Source organism: Sarcophilus harrisii, chromosome 1, assembly GCF_902635505.1.
Source record: "Sarcophilus harrisii chromosome 1, mSarHar1.11, whole genome shotgun sequence".
Lineage (NCBI taxonomy): Eukaryota > Metazoa > Chordata > Mammalia > Dasyuromorphia > Dasyuridae > Sarcophilus > Sarcophilus harrisii.
Genome location: NC_045426.1, coordinates 61,216,921 through 61,241,808, shown reverse-complemented (window position 1 = coordinate 61,241,808; position 24,888 = coordinate 61,216,921). Strand labels below are relative to the sequence as shown.

General features: G+C 40.2%; 1 protein-coding gene across 2 annotated transcripts in view; it reads right to left on the bottom strand.

Moving 5' to 3' along the window:
- HDAC11 (histone deacetylase 11) overlaps positions 1-24,888 on the bottom strand; it is a 41,246-nt gene that overhangs the window by 5,149 nt on the left and 11,209 nt on the right. For both annotated transcript variants that reach the window (XM_003762518.4, XM_031956690.1), the window contains 5 exons: positions 11,576-11,692; positions 9,437-9,479; positions 3,436-3,512; positions 2,578-2,640; positions 1,757-1,853 (listed from right to left, as the gene is read on the bottom strand). In XM_003762518.4, the coding sequence (XP_003762566.1) occupies positions 1,757-1,853; positions 2,578-2,640; positions 3,436-3,512; positions 9,437-9,479; positions 11,576-11,692 (397 nt within the window). The remainder of the gene's footprint in view (positions 1-1,756; positions 1,854-2,577; positions 2,641-3,435; positions 3,513-9,436; positions 9,480-11,575; positions 11,693-24,888) is intronic.

The window sequence follows — 24,888 nt, the reverse complement described above, 5'->3', positions numbered from 1 at the left end:
TAGGAAAGATGTGCCTCTGGCACCTTTTCCCTCCTACCTCAACTCCAGGTGCCCATGCTTCCTTTCCTTGCACCTCCACTCAGCAAAACTTACCTATCTGATCCCCCATCCCCTTGGGACTCTGTCTTCTGATAGAGGAAAGGAAGGGAGGAGGTGCCCCAAAGAGGCACCAAGAAGTCAGAAGGAGTAGTACAGCACAAAGAGAATTGGGTTTGTATCTAAAGGTGGGGACCCAGCTTGGCCATTTAAGCACTTTTCAAAGATTCATTTTCCTTCTCTTTAAAATGAGGGACTGGATAATCTCTAAGATTTCTCCTAGACCTGATATTTACTGTGTCAAAAGCAGCAGGGAAAATAGGAAGGAAATAAGCATTTATATAGCACCTACTTTGTGACAGGTTCTATGCAAAATACTTTTTACAAATTTGATCTCATTTGATCTTCACAACAACCCTGGGGAGATAGGTCCTATTATAATCCCCATTTTACAGTTGAATAAACTTAGACAAGTAGAGGATAAGTGTCATACAACTGAGGAGTGTCTGAAGATTTGAAGTCAGGTATTCCTGACTCCAGGCACAGCACTCTAACCACTGTGCCATCAGCTGCCTAAGCAGGGGGAAAAGCAGCTTAGTATAATGGATAGCGGAGATTTGGGAGTCAGGAAATTTGGCTTCAAATCCTTCCTCACTTATTGTGGTCCTGCACAAGGCACTTAATCTTTTTGCCTCAGGTTCCTCATATGTAAAATGAAGCTAATCAGAGCATGTACCTCAGAGAGCTGCTATAAAGATCAATAATATATGTAGTTGAAGTGTGCCAGAAAGAACACTGGATTTTAAATCAGAGGACCCAGGTTCCAATACCAGCTCTACTACTTGCTACCATGTGGTACTGGGCAAGTCTCTTCTCCCTCCAGACACATCTATAAAGTGAGGATAATGAACTAAAGGATTTCTACGGTCTTTCCCAACTCCAGATCCTATATCCTCATAGATGGTAAACCTATAAAGTCAGGCCCAGCCAGCACTACCAATCTGAGCTATATCAGCTGGAATTGTTCCCAGTTCACTGTCCCAAAAGAAGGTCCTGCACAGCATGAGGAGGAGGGGAGGCAATAGTACCTCTTCTCATCAGGGAGTCGGGAAATGCCATAAATTATCCAAAAACTAAGGCTGGGTAATAAATACAGACCATTCCTAAGATGTAAATATCTTCTTTATAAATACTTCTTCCCTACAATATGCTCACATGCAAATGAAAAGGGAATGATCCAGAGCAGGGGATGGGAAAAAGATTTTCTTCTGAGATGTAGCTACAATGGAGGGGCAAGTACACTTCCTGCTTCCCAAATTCCCAGCTGGGACTTAAGATATATTCTCCCACAGAAACAATGAGAAGCTCTAATAGCAACAGTCAAGTATTTCATTTATAGTGGGGACTAGATGTCTCTAGGGGACCAGGTGGGGACCTGAATAGCCCCTCCATCATTATTCCCATGGGAAAATGAATTCAAAGTTGCAAACAACTGGCCTACAAATGACCTTTCACAACCCAACCCAGATGGGTACATGTGTTTGTGGGAGCATAAGGGAGAGGGTCCCTATACATTTGTTTTTATGAATTTTAAAAATATACATTGGTCTTTTTTCCCCAATCCCATTTTGATATTGCTACCTTATGCCAGTGCCACAACACCTCATTCACAAAGAAATCACACTCCAGGACCACCAGTTCAACAATTTAGCAGACTTACGTTTAGCAAAACTATCTCCTGGATAAATGTTGCGATTATAGATATCCATGATGTACACCCGACTGTCGTCCATGAAATCCCTCTCATGGCCATTCCCCTAGGGGAAAACACACCACTAGTGAGCTTCGTCATATCAACAAGTCAGCAATGCCAAGGCCAAAATGAAGAATACCAAAATTAATGTATACTGTGTCAATCTTCTAGGTTTGTTGTGAGAATCAGATGGAAAAAATGGGTATAAAGTACCTCACAAATGCTAAAGTTCTGTTCAAAGAGGAGAAGTTATCACCATCATTGTTATCATATCATTATTATTATGTATAGGGATTGGAGCTGCAATTTCATGGGCATAGGGCAAAATTTCTTAAACCCTCATATGGGGTCATGTAACTGAATGTGGGGGGTGTGAAATTATGATTTATTACTCATAAGTGTTTAGCTTATATACCTATTTTAATACCCGGGGGACTGTGAAAGATTTCTTGGATGAAAAAGGGTTGCAAGTAGAAAAGTTAAGAAGCCCTGGCATAGGGCATGAGCAGTACTTTCAATCCAGTATTGACCTTGACTGTTGCCAGAAGGGAACGCCACCCTTGGATGTAGATGGTGACCAAAGATGGTGACCCCAAGCCTTTCTCCAGCTCTCCCTATGACATTCAGCAATATCTTATCCCTGGATAACTCGATGCCTTCTGATACTGTGTAGGTGTATGGATAGGAGTGTGTTTGTGTAGAAGTTGTACTCTCCTGATGGTGCATGTTGATGGGGAGAAAGGATCATGGGAAAGCATGAACTGTGGAGACAGGGATAGGGGACCCACCTGGTGTGCATCCAGGTCAATAATGGTGGCTTTTGAGACTCCTTCCACTCGTTCAAATAGAAACTGCCCAGGACAGAGGAGGGAGAGAAAGGGTAAGCAGAGAAATAAAACACTCACCAGGCAAATAACTGAGTAGATGATCATTTAAAATCCCCAATAGTTTAGGGAACGCTCTGGACATTACATCCTTGACCTTGTAAGGTTTTTACCTAAGAATCGAATGGCCAACACATTTCAGTGAAATATTCAATCTGTCAGTGGTCCTTTGGAAGCTGTGAGACGCAGTTGGGGAAAGACCCTCTACTAATAGTTCACTGACAAAATTCAGAGTTGGATGTTTCAAAGCCTTGTGTTCATAGCAGGTGCTTTATACATACCAGTTAGTATTATTATTTTCCCCTCTAGCCCAGAACCTAGTGAAGACTCAGATCCTAAATTTTGGCTCTCATCAGCTTCCAGCTATACCCAGCGTAACAGTGAGAGTATTTTTTACCCAAAGATATGTTCTCTATCTCACAACTTATGATCAAATTCAGAGTTTCAAAGAATTAAGAAGAGTCCATTCTTTCTAGACTTTTTTTTTTGGGGGGGGGAAGGTCAGATTTGCTTTATAGCCTCTTTCCTGTATTTTTACCTCTTCTTGAGAATACACTCCAATTTCCTCTAAGTCAGTTTATTCCCACTACTTCCCAAGGCCTGGCCTCTGATACTTCAGAGAACTGGATGCTACTACTATGACCTCTAGGCCTATTTCAATCACTGTTGGATTAGATGCTTAGGTCCCTTTAGCCTTCTGATCCAGATAGTCCCCTTCCCTGTGGCTTTCATTGAAAGGCATCGTGTCTCCACAGGCCTTACCTTGATAGAGAGTGAAATATCAGCATAGGCACAAAATCCCCCTCCCCTGTCACTGGAGCAGTGATGGAACCCACCACCTACAGGAAAAAAAAACACATCACTTAATTGGTGGTTCTCTTTGGTGCCTTTGTCTCCTGCTGCCAGAAAACATCCCTCCCTCTCCTACCAGCTCTAACTCCCTAGTATCTCAGCTTCAGAGAAGGGTCCTAGGAAAGGAGTAAAGGCTCTTCTAGTTACACTCTTGCCATATTCTCACCCCTTTCTAAGATCCTCTCTTCTCTAAATGGCACTGACAAGTTCCATTGACAGATCTTCCATGAAATGAATGATCCATGCAGAAGAAAACTAGAATAAGGTCATAGCAAATAGACCTCTCATAACCTGGTTTCCCTAAGTTATCTCAACAGTCAGTCAATAAGCATTGATTAGGCACCTGCTTTGTTCCAGACACTCTGGTGAACATCGAGGTCACAAAGAAAAGCGAAAGAAAAGCTCTCAAGGAGTTCACATTCAAAGTGGGGTGAGATAAATGCAAAACTATGTACTATGCACTGTACACGCAAAATACAGAGCTATAAATAGACATGGATTATGAGTATATGAGTATATACACACATGTATATGTGTGTGTATGTATATGTATGCATAGTGCAAATGGAAAGGAATGTCAAAGGAAGAAAAGGCATTAAGCAGTGACTAGGAATGGGGGGAATCCTCACTTTTGGCTGTTTTCCACTGAAGACTACCCCATCCAGGCCAACCTTTCTCCTTATGCCATCTTTTCTACCTCTCGCCCTTTTGCACACTGTTCCTCACTTGCCCTTTCCCCAAGTGACTATTCATAACATTTCTTATTTCTAATTTCACATATAATAAAGTATTAGAACTGGCGGGCACAGGCAAATTTATTAAAAGCTAGAAGGGGCCTTAGGAACTACCTAGTCCAACTTCTTCCCATTACAAATCAGTAACTTGATAAAGGATGGTGACCCACTAAGGTCACATAGTCATTCACATGCTTCCACTCTTCAAAGCCTAGCTCAAGTAGCGCTTTCTGCAAAAGGCAGCACCCACTGAGCTTTCTCTTCCTTTACTTCCCATCACATTCATAGCCTATATCTTGTGATCCAGCCCTGGCATTGTCTGTGGATCTCATCTGTCTGACAGATAAGCTCTTCAAAGGCAGGGTTTGTGGCTTCTCCATTCCCCATGATACAGGTGAACAAAAGATTGACTATCCAGCAAGTGCTCCAAAAACACTTGCTTAGATACCATTCTTTCTATGACTGGGCCCCTTTACACATTCTACAATCTGGGCAAATTATCCTTGCTGATGATACTCAAACGGGACACTCCCGCTGCCATCAATTCCCCACTCCCATGTCCTTGCCTTTGCACTAGCTTTCCTACAAACCTGAAATGTCCTTCTACCTCGTCAACACCTCTTGGAATCTCTAGCTTCCAAATGAATTCCAAGATTCAATGTAAGATATCCTAAAGGAAAGCTTTCTTTATCCCACCAATTTTTTGTGCCTTCTTCACCAAATTTTCCTTTTATCTATTTTTGTCTGTGCCTATATATATGTATATATAAATGCTGTTGATTGTAAGTTCTGTAAGGAAAGGGGCTGTCTTATCTTTGCCTTTGGATTCTTAGATCCACAGTATCTAACACAATATCCAGCACATAGTAGTTACTTAAGAAATGTTGTTGGTTGAGTAGCTAATGAGGCAGATAGCCCATCCCTTGATATAATTGGAGTAGAAGGGCTAGGGGACATCTTGGCATCTAGGGGTAGAGGGATTTCCTCATGTCTGAATCCTCCACCCAATCACTGTGACAAGGATGGAGGAGAAGGATTCTCACTCAGGCACTGCTGCTGCGAATCCAGATTTCAAGTTTGCAGCCCAAGCTCTCGGGACCTAATCAGGTCAATAATGGGCAGACAAAGTGCACCCTCTGGTGGTCTCACTGATCTACAGCAGCATGGCAAGCCATTTAGTTTAGAAGGGAGCTTGTGTATGCACAGGAGACCAGAGTCACCTTCACTTCCTACCTTTCTGACCAAGGCCAGAATAAAAGAATCAAACCAACCAAAATCTCCATTCCTCCCCATCTCCGTTTTGCCCAGTGCAAGTGATAACAACAATAATAATAACTTCATATTTATATATTTACATATATATACATATTTATATAGTGTTTCACATTTACAAAAAGCAGTCGGTGAAGACTCTAACATTCACTTTATCGCTCTCTAAACCTCAATTTCTGCACCTGTAAAATGGTAATATCTGCATCATCTACTTTACAAAAGTATTCTATGGAAACTCCATAGAAGTACTGTAAGTCCAGCACATGTCCTGGAAAAACTCCAGTAAACAGCTACATAAATTGAGCTTAGTAGTAGTTGTTGTACTAGTAGTAACATTCAAGATAACAAAAGACAACCAACCCATTGCGTCCTCATTTTAATGACTGAATAATGGGATGAATCATCAAAGAAATCCCCCTACACAGACCTTGAGGAGGAATAGCAAAAATATATCCAGTCAACCTGCCAATGACACTCTGTGGCTCCATTTGGGTTTTCTTGGCAAAGATAACTGAAGATAACAAACTGAAATTTGCCATTTCCTTCTCCAGCTCATTTTACAGATGAGGAAACTGAGGCAAACAGGATTAAATAACTTATCCAGTCATAGAGCTAGTAAGTATCTGAAGCCAGATTTTAAAAAGTATTAATGTGGGGGCGGTGAAAGGGAAGAGGAAAAATGCTTATATGAATATTTCACAAGGAGGCATTCCTTGAGCACTTACTCAGTATTATTGTATGAAGTGTAAATACAGAAAAGACACTGAGTGGAAATCAGAAATATGAGATGCAATTCATTATCTTCCATTTGCTTCTTGCGTGACCCTTGGCTAAGAGATGAAGCATCCATCTCTCTAGATCCTAGCTTCCAAATCTGGAAATGAAGGGATGGACAAGTGCTCTCTAAGATCCAGGTCTAAACCCCATATCCTAAACAAAGTACAAAGCCAGACATTGGGGAACTGGTTTAGTTCTGAGTGCTGAATTTGGACTCAAGAAGCCCTAAGTTCCAAACCTGCCTCACTTATTAGCTCTAGCAATTTTGGGAAAGTCACTTAACTTCTCTCAGGGTTCAGTGACCATACATACATACATACATATAATGAATCAAACAAGAAAATATGTAAAGCATTTTTCAATCCTTAAAATGTTACATAAATGCTATTTTTATTATATTAATAATCTCATAATCTGTTGCAGTGCTGCCACATTAAAGTTAGCTCTGAACTCTATACTTTTTAAAAATACTGTAGTTTTCTCATTTGTTCAAAATGTGGTATAGTAAAAAGTTCTTTATTACCCTAAAATGTGTTATTCTAATGACTGACCCAAGATAGGCCAAAGAGAAGATGCCAATAGTTTTGGCATGGAAAGTGCCATCCATATCCAGAATGAGAACTATGGAGACCAAAAGTGGATCAAAGCATATGATTTTCACCTTTGTTTGTTTGCTTGGTTTTTTTTTTTCTTTCTCAGTCTTCCCCCCTTTGATCTGATTTTTTTTTGCCCAAAATGACAAATATGAAAATGTTGAGAAGAATTAAACATGCTTAACCTATATCAGAATGCTTGCTGTTTGGGGGAGGAGGCTAGAGGGGAAGGGAGGGAGAAAAATTTGGAACACAAAGCTTTGCAAAGGTGAATGTTGAAAACTATCTTTGCACAATATTTGGAACAATAAAATACTATTAAAAAAAAACAGCAACAAAGAGGAGTTATCTCTCCTGGGCATAAACAAAGACAGAGAAGTTGATAACAGTGATTGTATGGGGAAATCCTCCCAACCTTGCAGGGAGCTCAAGAAACAACCCAGAAATGTGGTTAGGATTTAATCCTCTCCAAGGTCTTGTTTCCTACTGATGACAACAGAGTCTTCCCCAAATATAGTTCCAGTTGATGAGAAATAAAGATAAGAGAACTCTAAAGGACACACTCTCAAGATATGATAATAATTAGTTAGCTTAGCCTGACCCCACAATTCATCTTCTCTGCCTGCTTATGCAACCTGATGAATTCTTTCCAGAGCCACAGATCAACCTGAATGTCCAAATAAGAAAGAAACAGGAGTTTCAGGCTCTTTAAAAAGGAAATTTCAAGTAAGTCAGTGACAACAGATGAGTACAGCTTCCCTGTGGCGAAGACCTGACCTTAAAACAAGAGGCCAGCCCAAGCTCCAGACCAGATCACCAGAGCTCCTGCTGGCTCTGCAAGCTGGAATGATGGCTTTCACTGGAGAGAGACTGTAGCTGACAACAAGGGCAGGCTTCTCTGTGACAGCTGCTACCAAGAGCACTCATGTACGTGTGCATCCTTGGCAACCACCTGCATCATTAGCCCCTCTGGAGTTGGTGTGCCTTCCCCGCATCCCTAAAGTCTCTGCTACACTTCCAGAAGTCAGACAATTATTAAGTATTTAAGTGGTTACTTAATATGCCAGGCAACATACTAACAAGCATTGTAGAGACATGAAAATAACTATTTACATATTAGATACATTGTATAAGTGGAAGGTCATGTTAGAGGGAAGAGATGAAGGCTGGGAAAGGCTCCTACAATATGAGATGAGTTTGGAATGAAGTGAGGAACTGGAGGTGAGGAAATGGTGCATTCTAGGCATGGGGGGGGGCAGCCAATGAAAAGGCATGGGGTCATACCTACATTAGATCAATATAGTTGAACTATTCAGTATGTGGAGAGGAAGGTATGAGAAGACTGAAGGATAGGAGGGGTCCAGATTGTAAAGAGGTTTAAAAGTCAAATTTTATATTTACATATTATATATGAATCTAGAAGTAATAGGGATCCACATGAGTTTATTGAAAGGGAACAGAGAAAAGGTAACATGGTCAAACCACTTTAGGAAAATCACTTTGACAGCCAAGGGAAGAATGGATTAGAGAGAAACCAGACTTCAAGCAGAGAGAGCAAGCAGCAGGCTGCTGTAACTATTACAAGAGGTCAGCCAGGAGAGAGTGAGGGCCTGAAGCAGGATGGTGGCTCTGGAGCTGACGAGAAGGGGACATACTCAGAGATGTTGTGAGGGTGGAAATGAAGAGCTGAGTGTAAGGGAGGAGAAGAGGATGGTATTGAGGACCCTTGATAGAACAGGAGGGGCTTCAGCAAATTAGAGAATATTGTGGTTTCAAATCTGAGAAGGGGAGAATTTCATCCTTCTCCACCTGGTTGTGTGGCCATGGCTTGTGTGTGTGTGTGTGTGTATGTGTGTCCTCCTACCTAACAGAACATATAACCCTGGGAGGATCCTAGCTCCAGAAAGCTTTTAAGAAATGACAGTAAGAGGAGGCATTTTAGATTTCATAACAAACTAATGGGGGAAGAGATTTTTGGGCACAAGGATCTTGCTGGACCCCACAAATTATACCTAGGTGGTGGCTCATTCCTCCCACATATGAAGCCAAACCCAGTGACAAGAGTCATCCATGAGCATTTGGGGAACAATACTATTTATGGGAAAGAAGCTTAGGCTGGAATCAGAGGGCCCCAGTTTGATTCCTGGAGCTGTGTGACCCTACCTCTCTGGACCTGTAAACTATAAAATGAACAGGTTAGATCAGACCTCCCCTAGTACTGGGATTCTGTGGATTTTTGCAAAGGGACAACTCCAACAAAAGCTCCAAATTGTAACCTCTCTAGAGTCCTAAAAGTCAACTAACTGAAGAAGGAGAGACAGGTTCAGACATTCTCTCTCTCTCTCTCTCTCTCTCTCTCTCTCTCTCTCTCACTCTCTCTCTCTCCCCTTCTCTCCACCTTCTCTCCTCTCTCTCCCTGTCTGTCTTTCTCTATGTCTCTGTGTCTGTCTGTCTGTCTGTCTCTCTCACATACACACACACAACACACACACACACACACAGTGAGTCCCACAATGAATTCCCTATTGTACTTACCTATATTGATGGCCCAGCCTCGTTCAATAGCCAGTTTCCCAGCCTTTAGAAAGAAGCACAGAGAAAGAATGAATATCAAGACATTTTACCAGGTCTGCAGGCACCTCTCCTCCTTTACCCAACAATCCAGAAATGGCAATACTCTAAGCCTCCTGGGCAATATTCTTGGCCCATTGGGTAGAGAGCTATGGTGCAGAAAGAGGGGAGGTCTAGAAGCAGCTCTGGATTGGGTATCATCACAGCTAGTTTTCAAACCCCGATCTCCTACTGATTAGCTATGAGTTGGGGGCAAATCAGTTTTGCTCTTATTAACCTCCTTTCTTTGTCTTGTATTGCCTTCCTTACAGGATTACTGTGAAGAAAGCTCTTTGAAAGCCACCACCCCCTAACATGATGGTAAATTATTATAATATTTTAAGGAGGAGAGGGAGGGAAGGAACAGAAGACCAGCCAAAGAAAGGAGCCACCATTGTTCATTCCAAATCCTTCAAAGAGAGAGAAATGACTATTCATTACTATCTGCCTCTATTGGGCACTACCTTGTTCTCCACTTTCCTTAGGATAAATCTACTGAATTTACCTAATCCTGAAAACTATATAACCCTTTTATGATTCAATTAAATAGATATTAATTGAAGACCTATTAGTACAAGTACTGGGCCAGATACCACAAGAGACAAAAAGCTATATAAAACATAGTCCCACCCGGAACAGGGCTTGCAGACTAGTAGGGAGAGATAAGGCATCTTATCTTTGATGTACCAACAGCTTGGTCTTTGGAAATCATGCTATCCCATCTATGACTCTCATGAAAAATGAGAATACCTAATCCATGGGAGGCTATGTGGGTCAGTGGAAGAATATCGAACCTTCACTAACATCCTGGTTCTTACACTTATTTCATGTATGAATGTGGGGAAATCATGTGACTTCTCTAAGAATGTGTAAAAGAAGAAGGTTGGACTAGATGAACTCAAAGGTCTTCCCAGCTCAAAAATCTATGATCCTACAACTTACCCCACAGGGCTATTAGGGAAGGTTATATGAGATCATATAAATGAAAAGAATTTGCTTCCCTTTTAAGGAAATTGTTAGTATTATAATTATCCTGATTAATCAGTTTGTGCCATATAAGCATGTTTAACTTGTATTCCCTAATTATTTCTTATAGATTTACTTTATCTTCCTCTAAGTTTTTTGAGAATAAGCAATATGTCTTCCCTTGAACATAAGGCTGAGGAGGGAGTAGGTGTTCAGCTTGACAAATCCATCTGTCCCAAAAGGAACACACGCATTTCCAGGTATCCAAAATATTTTCTGAGATGGCCACAAACTCAGAGATAGATGAGAACCATCCATACCTAGAATCTCTAGACCAGAAAGGCTTATAGGCTCACAGATATGCACTGGAAAGGACCTCAAAAGTCATTTGGTTTTATTTCTGTTACAGGTGAGAAAACTGAGACTAAGAGGTTCAGAGATTTGCCCAGATTCACAGAGGTGACTCACAAGTGCCAGAGGGGAGATATGATTCTAGGTTCTCTGATTGCAGAGACTTTCCAGTATACCACAGCTGGTCATCTAATGCAATCCAAGCCTACAGCAGGAATTCCTATCATATCCCTCACAGCTTGTTCTTCAGCCTACTGTTGAAGAGACCTCCAGAGACAAGGAACTCATTACCTTCTGAAGAAGCTCATTCAACTTAAGTATAATTGACAATGGGCTTTTGACTCTCCTCTTATACACAAAAAGACCAGTATGGTCATTTATTCCTTAAGGAGCTTTCAGGTTCTAATACTTTCGAAATTCTAGTTGTTTCCTATTAGGTATCTACCTTTCTTCTCAATGGGCCAAAAATGATGTCACACAGCTGCTCAGACCTGCTGATACAGCACAGCAGGAACTCGTCTGCTTGCCTTCATGCCTCATGGACAAATAGTTCAAGACTTCACACCAGACATTGGGGAAACAAGGGATCTGTGCTTTGGTCCCAAGTAGCCCAAGAGCTGAAAATAAAAGGGAAGTTCAAGTGACATCTGCCTTGTCTTTCTAGCACCATCTTTCTCCTCATCACTGGGCCCCTAGCCAACACCACTACCACCTATGAGAAGGAAGAGAGGGCACAGTTGATCTTACCATAATGGTTCCTCCTGTCTGGGTCCTTAGTGGCCTAAGAACATGTCTCTGCACCAGGAAATTAGGAAGACAGATGACGGGTGGAATCTCCGTGATGGTTGCCACTACAAAGGACCACTGGAGAAAGAGACAGAAACAAGGAGCATGCTCAGTGCTTGATGAATGCTTATAGACTATGAACTAATTTCTTCCCAGATTCAGCCTAGTGAGGAAGGAATTCTGCCGACTGCCAAGGGATGGTTTACAACAGCAGTGTTCCACATGGGCATAAATGTAAATTGAATTTTTATAAAATGAACTATACTCCAAATGCTTTGGAAGAACTGCCTATGTAAAGATGTCACATCCAGAATGTTTACTTAGCAAGTTGGATGGTTCCTTTGGGGATAAAAATATTGCTTTCCCCCCTTCAATTTACCTGATTTGTAACTGTTGATTTGACATGGCAGAATTCTCTAAAGTGAGGTCTACCCAAACTACTCAGGCTCTGAAGTTCCATCTAGATGTATCCCTAAGGATTCTGGAAGAGTTACAAAAAATTTCCAAATGGCCTCACTCCCATGAAATAGGATCATGAATACAGAGCTATCTGGGAACTTCAAAGATCATTGAACTTAACCCCCTCATTTGACAAATGAGAAAACTGAGACCCCTAAGAATTTCAGGATCACAGAGATAGCAAATATCAGAACCAGCATTCAAACCTGACTCTCTTCCAAATTCATCTCCCTCATCCCAAAAGAATGTTTTTCTTTGCAAATTGTCCTCCTAGGAAATAGCAAAGTGCAGGAAGTGAGGTAAGAGGATTGCCCATTATGAGGGAAAGGAGTTGATAGATCAACTATTTTCATGTAGAAATGCATCTCCAATATTCACCAAATGACCGCTGGGTGCCTGGATCTGGCCAAGGCATTGCTCTGAGATGAGAAGAGCCTACTCTTCTGATGCTACAGAATTTATATAGATTTTTAAAGCAGAAGATTTAGAGTGGGTTTGGATATTCAGGAGTCATTGAATTCAAGTCCCTCATTTCACCGAGGAGGAAAGTGGGTCTTTGGGGAGTGGGGAGAGAGTATATTCTCTTCCTATTCAAATAACAATGACTCAGAAAGGCACAATTCATTTTTTCCAGGTGTTGGATTGGATGGTCAGGGGTTGATCAGACTCAAGAATAAGTAGATTTTTAGGTTACTCAAGGGCATGAGAGCTGATGATATGTTCAAGAAACACATACACACACACACACACACACACACACACACACAACCCAAAGCTGATATTAGACTCCATCTGAGACTAGCCAATTACATTAGCTTAATTGCAAAACAAACAAAAACAAGAAGCCCAGATCCTTTAAAAATATCAATTGTTAGCTTACATCACTGCCTCATCACAGACCTTCTGGGACAGGGTCCATAAAGAAACCATACATTCTCTCTTAGGATCCAGTCCCAAGTTTCTAAATGCCTGCCAGGGATCTTCACTGAGGAGTACCACTTGTACTTCAGATTCATTGGGTCCAAAACCAAGCTCTTCATGTTCTCCCTCAAACCTGTTTTTCTTCCTGACTTTACTATTTTCTAGATGGGATCTCTAACTTTCCAGCCTCAGATTCTGGGAATTATCTTTTATTCTTGACTCTCCACATCTAATCATGGCCAAATGCTAAAAATTACATTTTCACAACATCCCTTATGACCCTGCCTTGTTCCCTGCTCCCATGTCAGTTCAAGCTGTCATTAGTTCTCATTTAGATAACTACAGTAGCTTCCTAATCTTGTTTTCCCTATTCCAATCTCTTCCTTTCCAATGCATTCTAAACCTGCTTCTAAGTTCATTTTAACATGGAGTGACATTTTGATCATGTCACTCTCCTGTTCAAATATATTCTAGGCCTCCCCATTATCTATAAGAATCAAGCTCATACTTCCCAGCTTGGCTGTGACTGAACATTTAAATCTCATCACTCACTGTTGCCCCACAGATACACCATGTTCCTACCACCTTGGACTCCTCATCATGTGCTGAATGCAGCATTAATTTCCCTATCTTTTCTCCTGCTATTCCCTTCTCCCAGTCTACTTTACCCCTGTGTCTCTCTGTGTGTGTGTCCAGCTCAAACACCATCTCCTCTATGAAGCCTTTGCTTCATCCTCCTCTGATCTATTTAGTTGAATTTGATGGAGTCAATAAGACCCCAGCAAAAGGCCATGTCTCTGCTAGCAACCCAGTGTCTAGGTGAGTCTAGAGAAGCACATTGATAGGAGAAGGCTTTTCTTGAATTTAAATGGAATTTAAATAAGCCTCTGTTGGAGGGGGCCTTACTTAGCTGAATTCTCACAGTTATTCCCTAAGGCAAGTAGGAAAGAGCACTGATGGGATCATCTTGTAATTCCTGGCATTGACAAAATTATCATGACCCCCACAGTTACTCTATCCAATCAGAAGGCCAAGTTATGATATCAACCTCTGAGGTTATTTTTCTCCTAAACTCACTTTTCTTACCACTAAGCATCACAATCTCAGGCACATTAGGAAATGCCCTCGTTCTGGCAGCAAATTCTCTAGGAACTTTACCTGCCTTATGGTGTCCCTTCTCTTGTTATAGCTAGTTCATTAGTACTTAGCTGTCTCAATGGCATCTTCCCCCTTGTTATGCCATCTTCCACCTTGCTATTGTGTCTTTCCATTTGTGCTCTCCAAAACTCTCCTTTTGGGAAATTAGCTCGTTGTCAGCAATGAGATAATATCTTTGCCTCTTGATCTGGAAATGGTCTAAATCTACAAATTCTTTTGAGACACCTCATGATATTGGCCTGAAATCCCAATATATTTTGCGTGTTCAAAATCTTGCCCCCCAACATTTGGTGGACTGTATGGGGAAAGTCATAGAATCCCAAATATTTTGGGGGTTCAGCATTTTGGTACCATCCTCCTACCCCATCAGATTTAGCAAACACATTTACTTAGTGCAAGGTACTATTTAAGACTTTAGGAATACAAAAACAAAGTAGAGAAATTTCCTGCCCTCAAAGTTTACCAAGAGCAGTACAGAGCAGCATACTACAAGTGAAAGTGAAGGGGATAAGGGAGAGAGAAGATAAAGGGCCTGACAAGTGGGAAGGTTTCAGATAAAAGTCTCAGTGTTACCTATACCAAGGCTTTTTAAACTTTTTCTACTCTCAATCATTTTTACAAATTTTTACAAGACCCCAGGTATATAAGTATATAAAATAGTTATATCAATCAAACATTTGCTGATAAAAAACATAATTTTATGACCCCCATATTCACATAATTCCACCTGGGGTTGTGACCTATAGTTTAAGAAGTTTGATCTATAATATGGGTATTTGGCATAAATGATTTCTAGGACCTCTTTCTGCTCTAAATTTTGTGCTACATAAGTGCCATCCACACTCCATCATCTCTGGTACCTAATGTGGCACAATAGAGTATTGGGTCATAACACCTGAGTTTGACTCTCACTACCTACATTCCCAACCTGTATGACCTCAGGAAAATCACTGAATTCCCTGGGTATGTTTCCTGGTATAAAATGAGGGTGCTGGATATCAGATAACCTTTGAGGTAGCAGCTAGGTGAGGCAGCACTGGGCCTAGAATCAGAAAGACCAGGATTCAGATCTAGCATAGACACTGCCATAGGTTATTTATCCAAGAAAATTAGGAGAAAGATGAACATAGCCAGTCCTGGGTGCCCAATTTAGGATTCTCCTTCCTGTTCACATTATCATGAAGAACTTATAGAAAGGAAGAGGTAAGGATCCATAATTACTTTAACTCTTCAGAAAGACATGGACATCATCACAGTGAGCACTCCTTACACTGACACAAAGTGCAACTACTCCATATGCTATAAGACAGTCTTCAGGAATTGCTGTGGTCAAAAACAAACCATCATGGTGGTGGATCTTCTGGTGATGAACCTCTCAACATTGCACTAGGCTGATCCTGTCAACAATCACAGTTAATTACCAGGGCTGCCCTCTGAACCTTTCCAATGTAGTGGACCTACCAGAGCATTATTTATGACAGCATATCCTTCTAAAGTTCAAGGTCATCTTTATGTCAAGACAAAGTACCAGGAGGAAGACTGGAGCAGAAGAGCCTGGAGTATTTCAGAAATAGTCATCTCCCTTCTCCATGTCTCAACTTCCTCTTCTCTAGGATAACAAGTTTAGACAATATCAGTTCTAAGGCACCCTCCAGTTCTAAATCTAGACTCCTAAGGTATGGACACTTGTAGTCCCAATCATTAATGAAACAGGAAGAGGAGAGTTTCATTTGATAATGGATAAAAGAGATATATTTTACTCAAGAGCTCACAGGATTTAGAGCTAGAAAAGGACTAAAGAGATCTTCCTCATGTAGAGATGAGATGGAAGTCCAAAGAGGTTAAATACCAGCCTCAGGTGACACAGTTCAGATCCAGGATCCTATTCCAAGTCCTCTCCCTCCCATAACTACTATCCTATAGACATCAAGTTCAGATGATGGAATAGTTGGAAAACAAATTTAAGGCATCTTACTCATAAGAGAAACTACATAAATATGATATTTAAACGTGGAGGGAATCCAACATAAGAGGAAACATTGCTATGGATTGGGGATTAGTCAAGTTTGCAAAAATTTCTTGGGAATAGGTAGGATTGAGGAGATGCAAAATATCTGAATTATTAGGGGGAAAGGGAAGGCCTTATGGGTAGGAGGAACAGCATGAGCAAAAGTACAGAGGTAACATGAACTTAGTGTGTTCAAGAGGGAGAAGAAATTGTCTTGGCCACAGGAGAAGGTCCATATTAGCAAGTAAGAATACAATGGATAACATTTCAGGTCTGAAGTGAGGAAGACATCTTCCTAAACTCAAATCTGGCTTCAGACACTTAGTAGCTGTGTGACCCTGGGGAAGTTACTTAACTCTGTTTGCCTCAGTTTCCTCATCTGTAAAATCATCTGGAGAAGGAAATGGCAAAACCCACTCCAGTATCTCTGCCAAGAAAACCTCAAATGGAGTCAGGAAGAGTTGAACATTTCTGAAAATGACTCAAAAACAACAATGACTCAAAAAAAAAACTTAAAAGTTTTATTGACATTTTAATCTTTAATAGCTCAATTACAGCCTTTTGTAACATGCTGCATATTTGGGAACCAGCAGTACATAAGTGATACCCTAAATTGTGAATGGAAAGCATTTCTGACAGTGAATATTGATTGCTATCCTTCATTCTTGAAGAGGACTAAAATGACATCACTATATTAGAATCAAGTTACAGTGCGTCTGCCTGTGGCTGATCAGATCAATATAAACTCAGAATGCTCTACCACAGATTCACAAATAGTCCATGTGGACATTTGAGGTGCACTTCCTAAATTTACACTTCTTGTATATGTCTTTGAAGTCTTTTCAATTCTGCTTTGTTCCTAGAGTATAGCACCTTGTCCATTGAAGGCATGCTATGCTGGGTGTCAGTGTCTCCCATGTCATGCAATCTATTCTAGAGTTCTTGAGAGACCTTGAGAGTGTCCTTGCATCACTCTTTTTTCTGACCACAATGTGAGTGCTTGTCTTGTGTGAGTTTTAGGAAAACAGTCTTTTAAGCAAATATACATTTGGCATCCAAACACCATAGTCAGCCCATCAGAGTTACACTCTACAATAGAGTTTGGATACTTGGCAGTTTAGTTTGAGAAAGGTCCTCAGTGGCTGGTGCCTTATCCTGCCAGGTCATCTTCAGAAGCTTCCTGATAATTCAAAAGGAAGCAAATCAGTTTCCTGGAGTGGTGCTGGTGTACGATCCCGATTTCATAGGCATCCAGCGATGAAGTCAACACAATAGCTCTAAAGACCTTCAGGGGCATTTAGGTGACCCGGTGGAGAGAGCACCAGTCCTGCAGTTGGGAGGATCTGAGTTTTAAATTTGGTCTCAGACACTTAACACTTTTTGACTGTTGTGACCCTGAGAAAGTCACTTAACTCCAATTGCCTCAGCAAAAAAATAAAATAAAATTTCCTTTGGAGCTTCTCAAACACTGAACTAGCTCTGAGAGTGCAAGTATGAACTTCATTATTAATGTGTAACACCCCCTCCCGGAAAGTATATTACCAAGGAAAACTTATCCACAACATTCAAAACTTCTCCATTTACTGTAACCAATGGATCCACATATGGATGGTGTGATGCTAACTGATAAGAAACACCTGTGTTTTCTTGCTGTTAATTGTTGGGCCAAAATTAGTACAAGTAGCAAACAATCAATCCATATTTTGTTGCATCTCAGCTTCAGAATCTGCATTAAGTGCACAATCATTTGCAAACAAAGAAATCATTTATCAAGACTCCCTTCACTTTAGTCTTGGCTTGTAGCCTTTTGAAGTTGAATGATTTACCACCAGTGTGATAGCTGACCATGATGCCCTGTTCCTTCTCCCTGAAAGTGTTTGACATATGGCTGCCAAGCTAAAAGCAGAGGAGCATGCACTCCATTTGGTGACTGTTGAAGTGCAAGAATATAATCCATTATCTACAATCTGGGCAAACATGGCATCATGAAAATTAATGCATAATACTGATGAACTTCTTTGAACAATAAAATTTTGTCACAATTTTCCATAAGCCCTCATGACTGACAGTATCAAGGGCATTTCTCAGATCTACAAACATTGTGTATGATCTGCTTCTGGCATTTCTCCTAGAATTGTCAGGCAACAAACGTGGTACTGACCATTCTTTAACCGTTTTTGAAGCTTCGCTGGCTCTCAGGTAGTTAACCACTTTCCAGGTAAAGGATCAGTCTATTAAAGAGGACTCTAGGAAGAATCTTGCCAACAGTGACTGAAAGACCCATTTGTGACTGTCATAGGACAATCTATTTCCTTTACCTTTTATAGAGATGTAAAATGGAGGCACCTTTGAGCTCACTAGGGATAACCTCTTGCCATATAATCTAGAAGATTTTAGTGATTTTTATATGAGCTATCCTTATAAATCTCAGCTGGAACAGCATCACCAGGTACTTTGTCATAGGAGAGGAGCCTAATGGCATTCAAAATTTCTTCTGCAATTGGAAATTTGTTGAGATATTGACTTCAATCTGAGGTAAATGGTCAATGGCTTCAGCATTGATTTAATTATGGTCTGGTTAAGAGCATTATGGAAGTGTCAACCCATTTCCCAATTTCATGTCCTTATCATTAATCAATGCAGCTCCATCAGCACTAAGTAGTTGAGATGTGCCATATATCTTTGACCCATAAATAGCCTGCAGGGCATCATAAAAGTACTTTGCATTGTTATTATCAACATTAAACTGAGTTTCATCTGCCTTCTTACTGAGCCAAGAATCCTGCATCTTTCTAAGTCTCACTTGTACTTTACTTTTGACAAGAGATAAATACTACCTTCTTAGAAATGGATGAACTATTCTGCTGGTAATTTCTTTGGAGTTCTCATTTTTCATTAAGCAGCTTCTGAATTTCATCATTTTCGTCAAACCAGTCTTGATGTTTGCCAGTGTTCTGATCCAGATAAACAAATGTAGCACTATACACCAAATCTGTGAAAGCTTCTCACTCTTTTTCTGCTCCACTGTTTCCACAACCTTCCCTTCAAGTTAGCAGAGATGTTCTAATCTATTGACATTGAGTCTACTGGTAATCATTTTGCTTTGTGGTCACTGCTTTTGTTGAAAATGAATATTTAGCTTACACAGGATAAATCTATGATCAGTCCAGCACTCTGTGCCACACATTGTCTGTGTCACTCTCATATCTTGTCTGTCTCTTCTCCTTATAATCATATAGTTTATTAAATACTTATGTTTGCTGCAAGGATAAAACACAAACTTGTATTGCATTTAGGTAAATGTAAGCTAGTGTTGGTAATAGTCATGAGATGCACAAGTCTTAGGTAGTGAGTGAGCACTGATTTTGTTGTTTCTGATTCCATTTCTCCCAAGGACTCCCTGACATGTTTGATAGTCTGTGCCTACTCCAGCATTAAAGTCACCCAGAATTATAAGTTTGTCCTCTTTTAGAATATTGATGATGAGGATCTCTAGGTCTTCATATAATTTTTCTTTCACTTCATCAAGGTTTGTCATGGTGGGATCAGAGGCACTGACAATGGGAGAATGCTGTTTTCCTGAAAGTGGTAATCACATTGTCATGAGCCTGTCATTCACTCCTTTTGACAAGCATACAAGCTTGTTGACTAAATTAGTTTTGATTGCAAAACTTGTAGCAGCTTCATGGTACTCCACTTCACTGTAGCCACTCAAAAAAAATATGTGTCCAGCTCTGACTTCAGTAAGCTGGACTTTATCTGTCAGCCTTGGTTTACTCAGTGCTATCTACTATTTGAATGCATTATTTGCTAATTTTCTCTTAAGAGCTGTCATCTTTCAGTTATACTAGACTTTATATTGCTTGTAAGTATAGACACATTACATGTACCTATATACATGTACTTCTTTGCAGAAGTCTTGGTATTTTTTTGGTGTGTTTCAATGACAGGGTGGGATTCCCTGCCTGCCATGATAAACAGGCCAAAGTTGGTTAACCAGACAATTTTAGGGCAACTTTTCTAGCTCCTTCCTCATACCAGGAGGTGAGCAATGCAGTCCTTTAAAAAGGCTGCTCAGACACATGGGAGGCTGCCAAATCCTACTGTTGCTTCCAGCGAGAAGATGACCCCATGGTCTGGGTCACCTGAGTTGAAGAATTGTGAATACAACTCCCAGTGTATCCGTAGCTGCTGTTTCATCACTTGCCTGTTACCACAGGATTTTGAGACAAGTAAAAATGGTAAAGTGGTATGAGTGATATCTTTTGATTCTTGCATTAATTGGATTTAAGTGAGGTAGGATTACATGAAGTCATCAATCTCAACTCTCTTTTTCAGCATCCTAATCAGTGGCAGGCAGAATCAAGGTAAAGGGTGATAGCTCAAAATGCGGTGAATGACCTTGGGATCTATGATGAATAATGAAGCTCTATGTGCTCTGCTGTGCCTATTTCAGCTGCCTTCATGGCTATTGGAACAAATTCTTCTCATCTGCCTATTCCACTAGGGGAAGTATTCACATGTTTGAGGTAGAAACTTCCCTAACTCACTGATGATCTTGAAACCCCTCAGTTACCTTCAACCTGTTTTAGTCTATCTATGTTGGGGTGTGACTGCTGCCTTGCTACAGCTTCTTGGAGTCACAGGATAGAAATGGATCAGGTAGACACCAAAGGTGGAAAGTGTCTCTGAAAAGCACTCAGCAGCACTTACAACAGAGGTACTAAACTTTCTTGATAATATTTTATATCCTAAGAGAGGAACATGATCAAGGTGGGATAGATAGGGAGGGAATTTAGGGAATATTCAAACTAGAAGGGCCCTACTGGAGAGAAGGTAGGAAGTAGTTTTAGAATAAATAGAAGGAAATAATCTTCTATTAATTTCTATTTCCAGATCCTTGTTTTGGCATAACTCTGGACTCTCAAAAGCTATGCCTGTGGAGTATAAGTTCTGGAAAGTCCTACTGAGAAATGGAAATTCAATGCTGGGCCTGTTTTCTTAAACTATGTTAGCAAAGGTTTATCAACAACAAGGTTTCGTTGCAATGATCTTACCTTTCTTCTTGTCTCTTCTTCCAATAGTGACTCTCCAAGACTAGCTGTTTAAGTTAAAGTGGAATTGTGACCCACAGTTATGGATGGAACATCCACATCAATGACTATAACATCTCCTTAAAGATTTACAGTAAAAGGAAATACAATGCAGAATGGGAATACTTAGAGAATACATTACCTCCAAGAGGTTAGCTATAGCTTCAAAAAGGGTTGAAATAAAGTCATGAGTGATAAGAAGATGCAATAATACATTAGCACAGGGAAGAGAGAATTGGATATTTGAGGAAATATCTCTAATTTCTGAACTAGACATTAAGGAGAAAAGTCAAATTTTCCCAACACATCCTTGGCAAAAGAATAAATGGATTCCAGAAATTAAGTTTAAATGAATAAACATTAAGCATATAACACTATGTCAGGAATGTTAGAAAAGGAAGATGACAGAATAGAAATACTCTGAATAAAACAAAACCAAGACAATTAGCAAAATGGAAATCAGGTTGTATTTGGAATTACAGGTATGGGATTCAAATTTGATCTTTATGGGATCTTGGGTAGATCATATCATTTTGCTATATCTGATTCTCTGGGATTTTAAGAGTTCATCTGTGGACAGGTTTTTCAGAATGCTGGATATGACCTCAGGTGGACCTTTTAACGATTATGACATTAAGATTCAAAAGTTCCTAGCCAAACCTCCAAATGTATCAGTGGATGAACTCTCTCTCTCTCTCTCTCTCCACACATACACATACACACACACACACACACACACACACACACACACACACACACTTAACTATACTAGACCAGTGCATAAGCATAAGTGCCTACTCAAAATAAGCTTGTTGATTAATTGATCATCATCCTTTTTGGGACAGGAAAGAGATGATTACTAGGATTTTCTCTGATATATTCATCTGATCCCATCATCTTTTATGTTATCTTCCTTCCTAAGGCATCCCCCTAAAAGCTTATGTAAGCTATCCACCAGCCTTCTGAATATCTTTCCAAAAAATTTAGACACCTGGGGACAAGGCCATGTATAGTCCGAAGTGTTAGGAGATTAGGATCCAGCCATCAAACATGTTTCTATTCTGTCACAAATCTCAAAAGCAAACATAGAGAAGGGCCATATCCTCAGGGCAAGTAGTTGATAAAGTTTCATTTCAGAATTTGTTTGATTCTTCTTAATTCACAGGTGCTGAGGTAGTAGGATTTCTATTAAATATAATGGTGAGGAGATATGAAAAACCAGCACCATATCCACCTGGCATCCATTTTATGTTTGAGTGTACATATGTGTACACAGTTATGAGTAGACGGGAATAGGAATAATGGACAAACTGCTATGGGTATAGCTTTAGGAGGTAATAAATGGGAGTAGGAGGATAAAAGAAATTAGAACAAATTGTTCTTGTTCTGATGGGAGATGAGATCTTGGACCTTGGCTGAAAAATGCCTCAAGAACTACTTAGTTTAACACATCTCCTCATACTACAGATGAGGAAACTGAGACTCCAAAAAAGAGTAGTTCCAAGGACACACAGGTAGTATTATATTGCCAGAGGCAAAATTTGAATCCATGTCCTCTAACTCTAAAACCAATGCTCTTTCCATTGAACCAGAATCTTAAATAAACAAATGCAGAACATACCTCCAAGTCTGAGTCTAACAGAATTTATCCTCCTGAATTTTGCCCCTAAAATCTCTTCTTTTAGGTCCAGAATTGTCTATTTGTCTTCCTAGTCCCAACACTTGGACTCTTTGTTTTTGTCCTACATATCGTTAGGTGATGTGTTCCTACTCCTGATAGTGATTGCTATTCATGGACAGAAGTAAAACTATATGCCTGAGGCTGAAAAAGCCTCTGGGAAGCTGTGAATTTAGAGTCAGGACTCCTTCAACCAACAAAACTCTCTGGACTTTCTAAGTCTTCAAATCCTTGAAAGGCTGTCGCGTGGTTGACTTGTCTCCAAAGAGAATTACAAAAAGTACAGAACAGAAATTACAAAAAGAAAAAACTTAGGGTTAATATAAGGTAAAATTTCCTGACAATAAGTGGTACCCAAAAGTGGAATGAGCTTCCTAGGAAGCAGAAAGGAGGGGAGAAGAGATTAGAGAGCTTCAGGGTAAAAGATGGATGACCATTTTGAGGTATGTTGTAGAAGGAAGTTTCTCTTCAGTGAAGTTCTTTAAGCAAAGATTGGATGATTTACTTGTCAAGTAAACAGTAGCATTTTTTAAAAAATTGGATATAAGCTAGGTTAGGTTAGATGTCTACTGGGATCTGTTTCAAATATTTTGAAATTCTGTGGTTCTGCTGGGATTTTTCAAACTAACTCTGAAAAAGGCACTATTTAAGTGTGGTTGCGCCAATATCTATCAACACCCTTTCTCTATAATCACCCTAGAAAAGTTCAAAAGTCTAAGAGAACATCAGATTCTAGGTTACCTAAACATTTCCCAGTCCCAACTTATATCACAAACTATAGCTCATTCCATTATATTACAGTCCCACTAAAGAATATAGGTAGTGGTTTGGTGGAAATCATTGTTATAGCATCTAAGTCTTTATATCAAGGGAACCGATCTTCACCAGGACTTGGAATCAAAAGAAACTAAACAAACAAACAACAACAACAACAAAAAAAAACTTGGTCTAGGTGAGATCACTGGACTCATTACAGTGAGCCCCCTTCCTCTCACTTTCCCCCTTAGGTTTTTACCCTCTCTTTCCCGGATTTAAGAACACCAAATTCAAGTTCCTTTTCCCCCAAACTGCAGTCCCACATGTAATCACCCATAACAGTAAATATAGTAAATTTTACTTATCAATCAATATCCAAACTAAATCAGCACTGTAGGATTGCCTTCTCACAGGCAAATTCCAGTATCAACTAGGCTTTTATTAATTCTTCTGTTACCATTGTTATTTAAACCCTGAATACAACACCAATTCACATCACAAACAAAACAGTCATGCAGGGAAAAACCCAGGGGAGCCAACTGCTACCAAGCTGAGAGACTCACAAGATGAAGGCCAGCCAACAGACTACTCTCTTTCTCTCTCTCTCTCTCTCTCTCTCTCTCTCTCTCTCTCTCTCTCTCTCTCTCTTCTCTCTCTCTCTCTCTTCTCTCTCTCTCTCTCTCTCTCTCTCTCTCTCTCTCTCTCTCTCTCTCTCTTTCTCTCTCTCTCTCTCTCTCTCTCACTATCTCTGTGTGTGTGTGTGTGTGTGTGTGTGTGTGTGTGTGTGTCTCGGTCTGTCTGTCTGTCTCTGTCTTTCTCTCTCTCTCACACACACAAAGACAAAGACAGAGAGACAGAAAGAGAACAAAAAGAGTGTGGGAGAGAGAGAGAGTGAGAGAGTGGGAGAGAGAGAGAGAGAGCTCGGTGGCCTGCATGGGATTGTGATAGCAGCTTAATTTGTATTCCTTAAAGGGAAGAGGATGTACAGAATAGAAACAGTTTCAATCACGGGGGTACTTCCAGAGAACTCTCAGGATAGAGTTATGAGTTCCACCAAAGGAGGGAAAAAAGTAAAAGAAAAAGACATTAAAAAATCTGGAAAAGATAAAAATATCATGTTCTAAATTGACAATTATTTAATTAAGGAGATCAGATATTATGACACCTTGCTGAGATATACAGAAATGGGAGTCATTCAGCA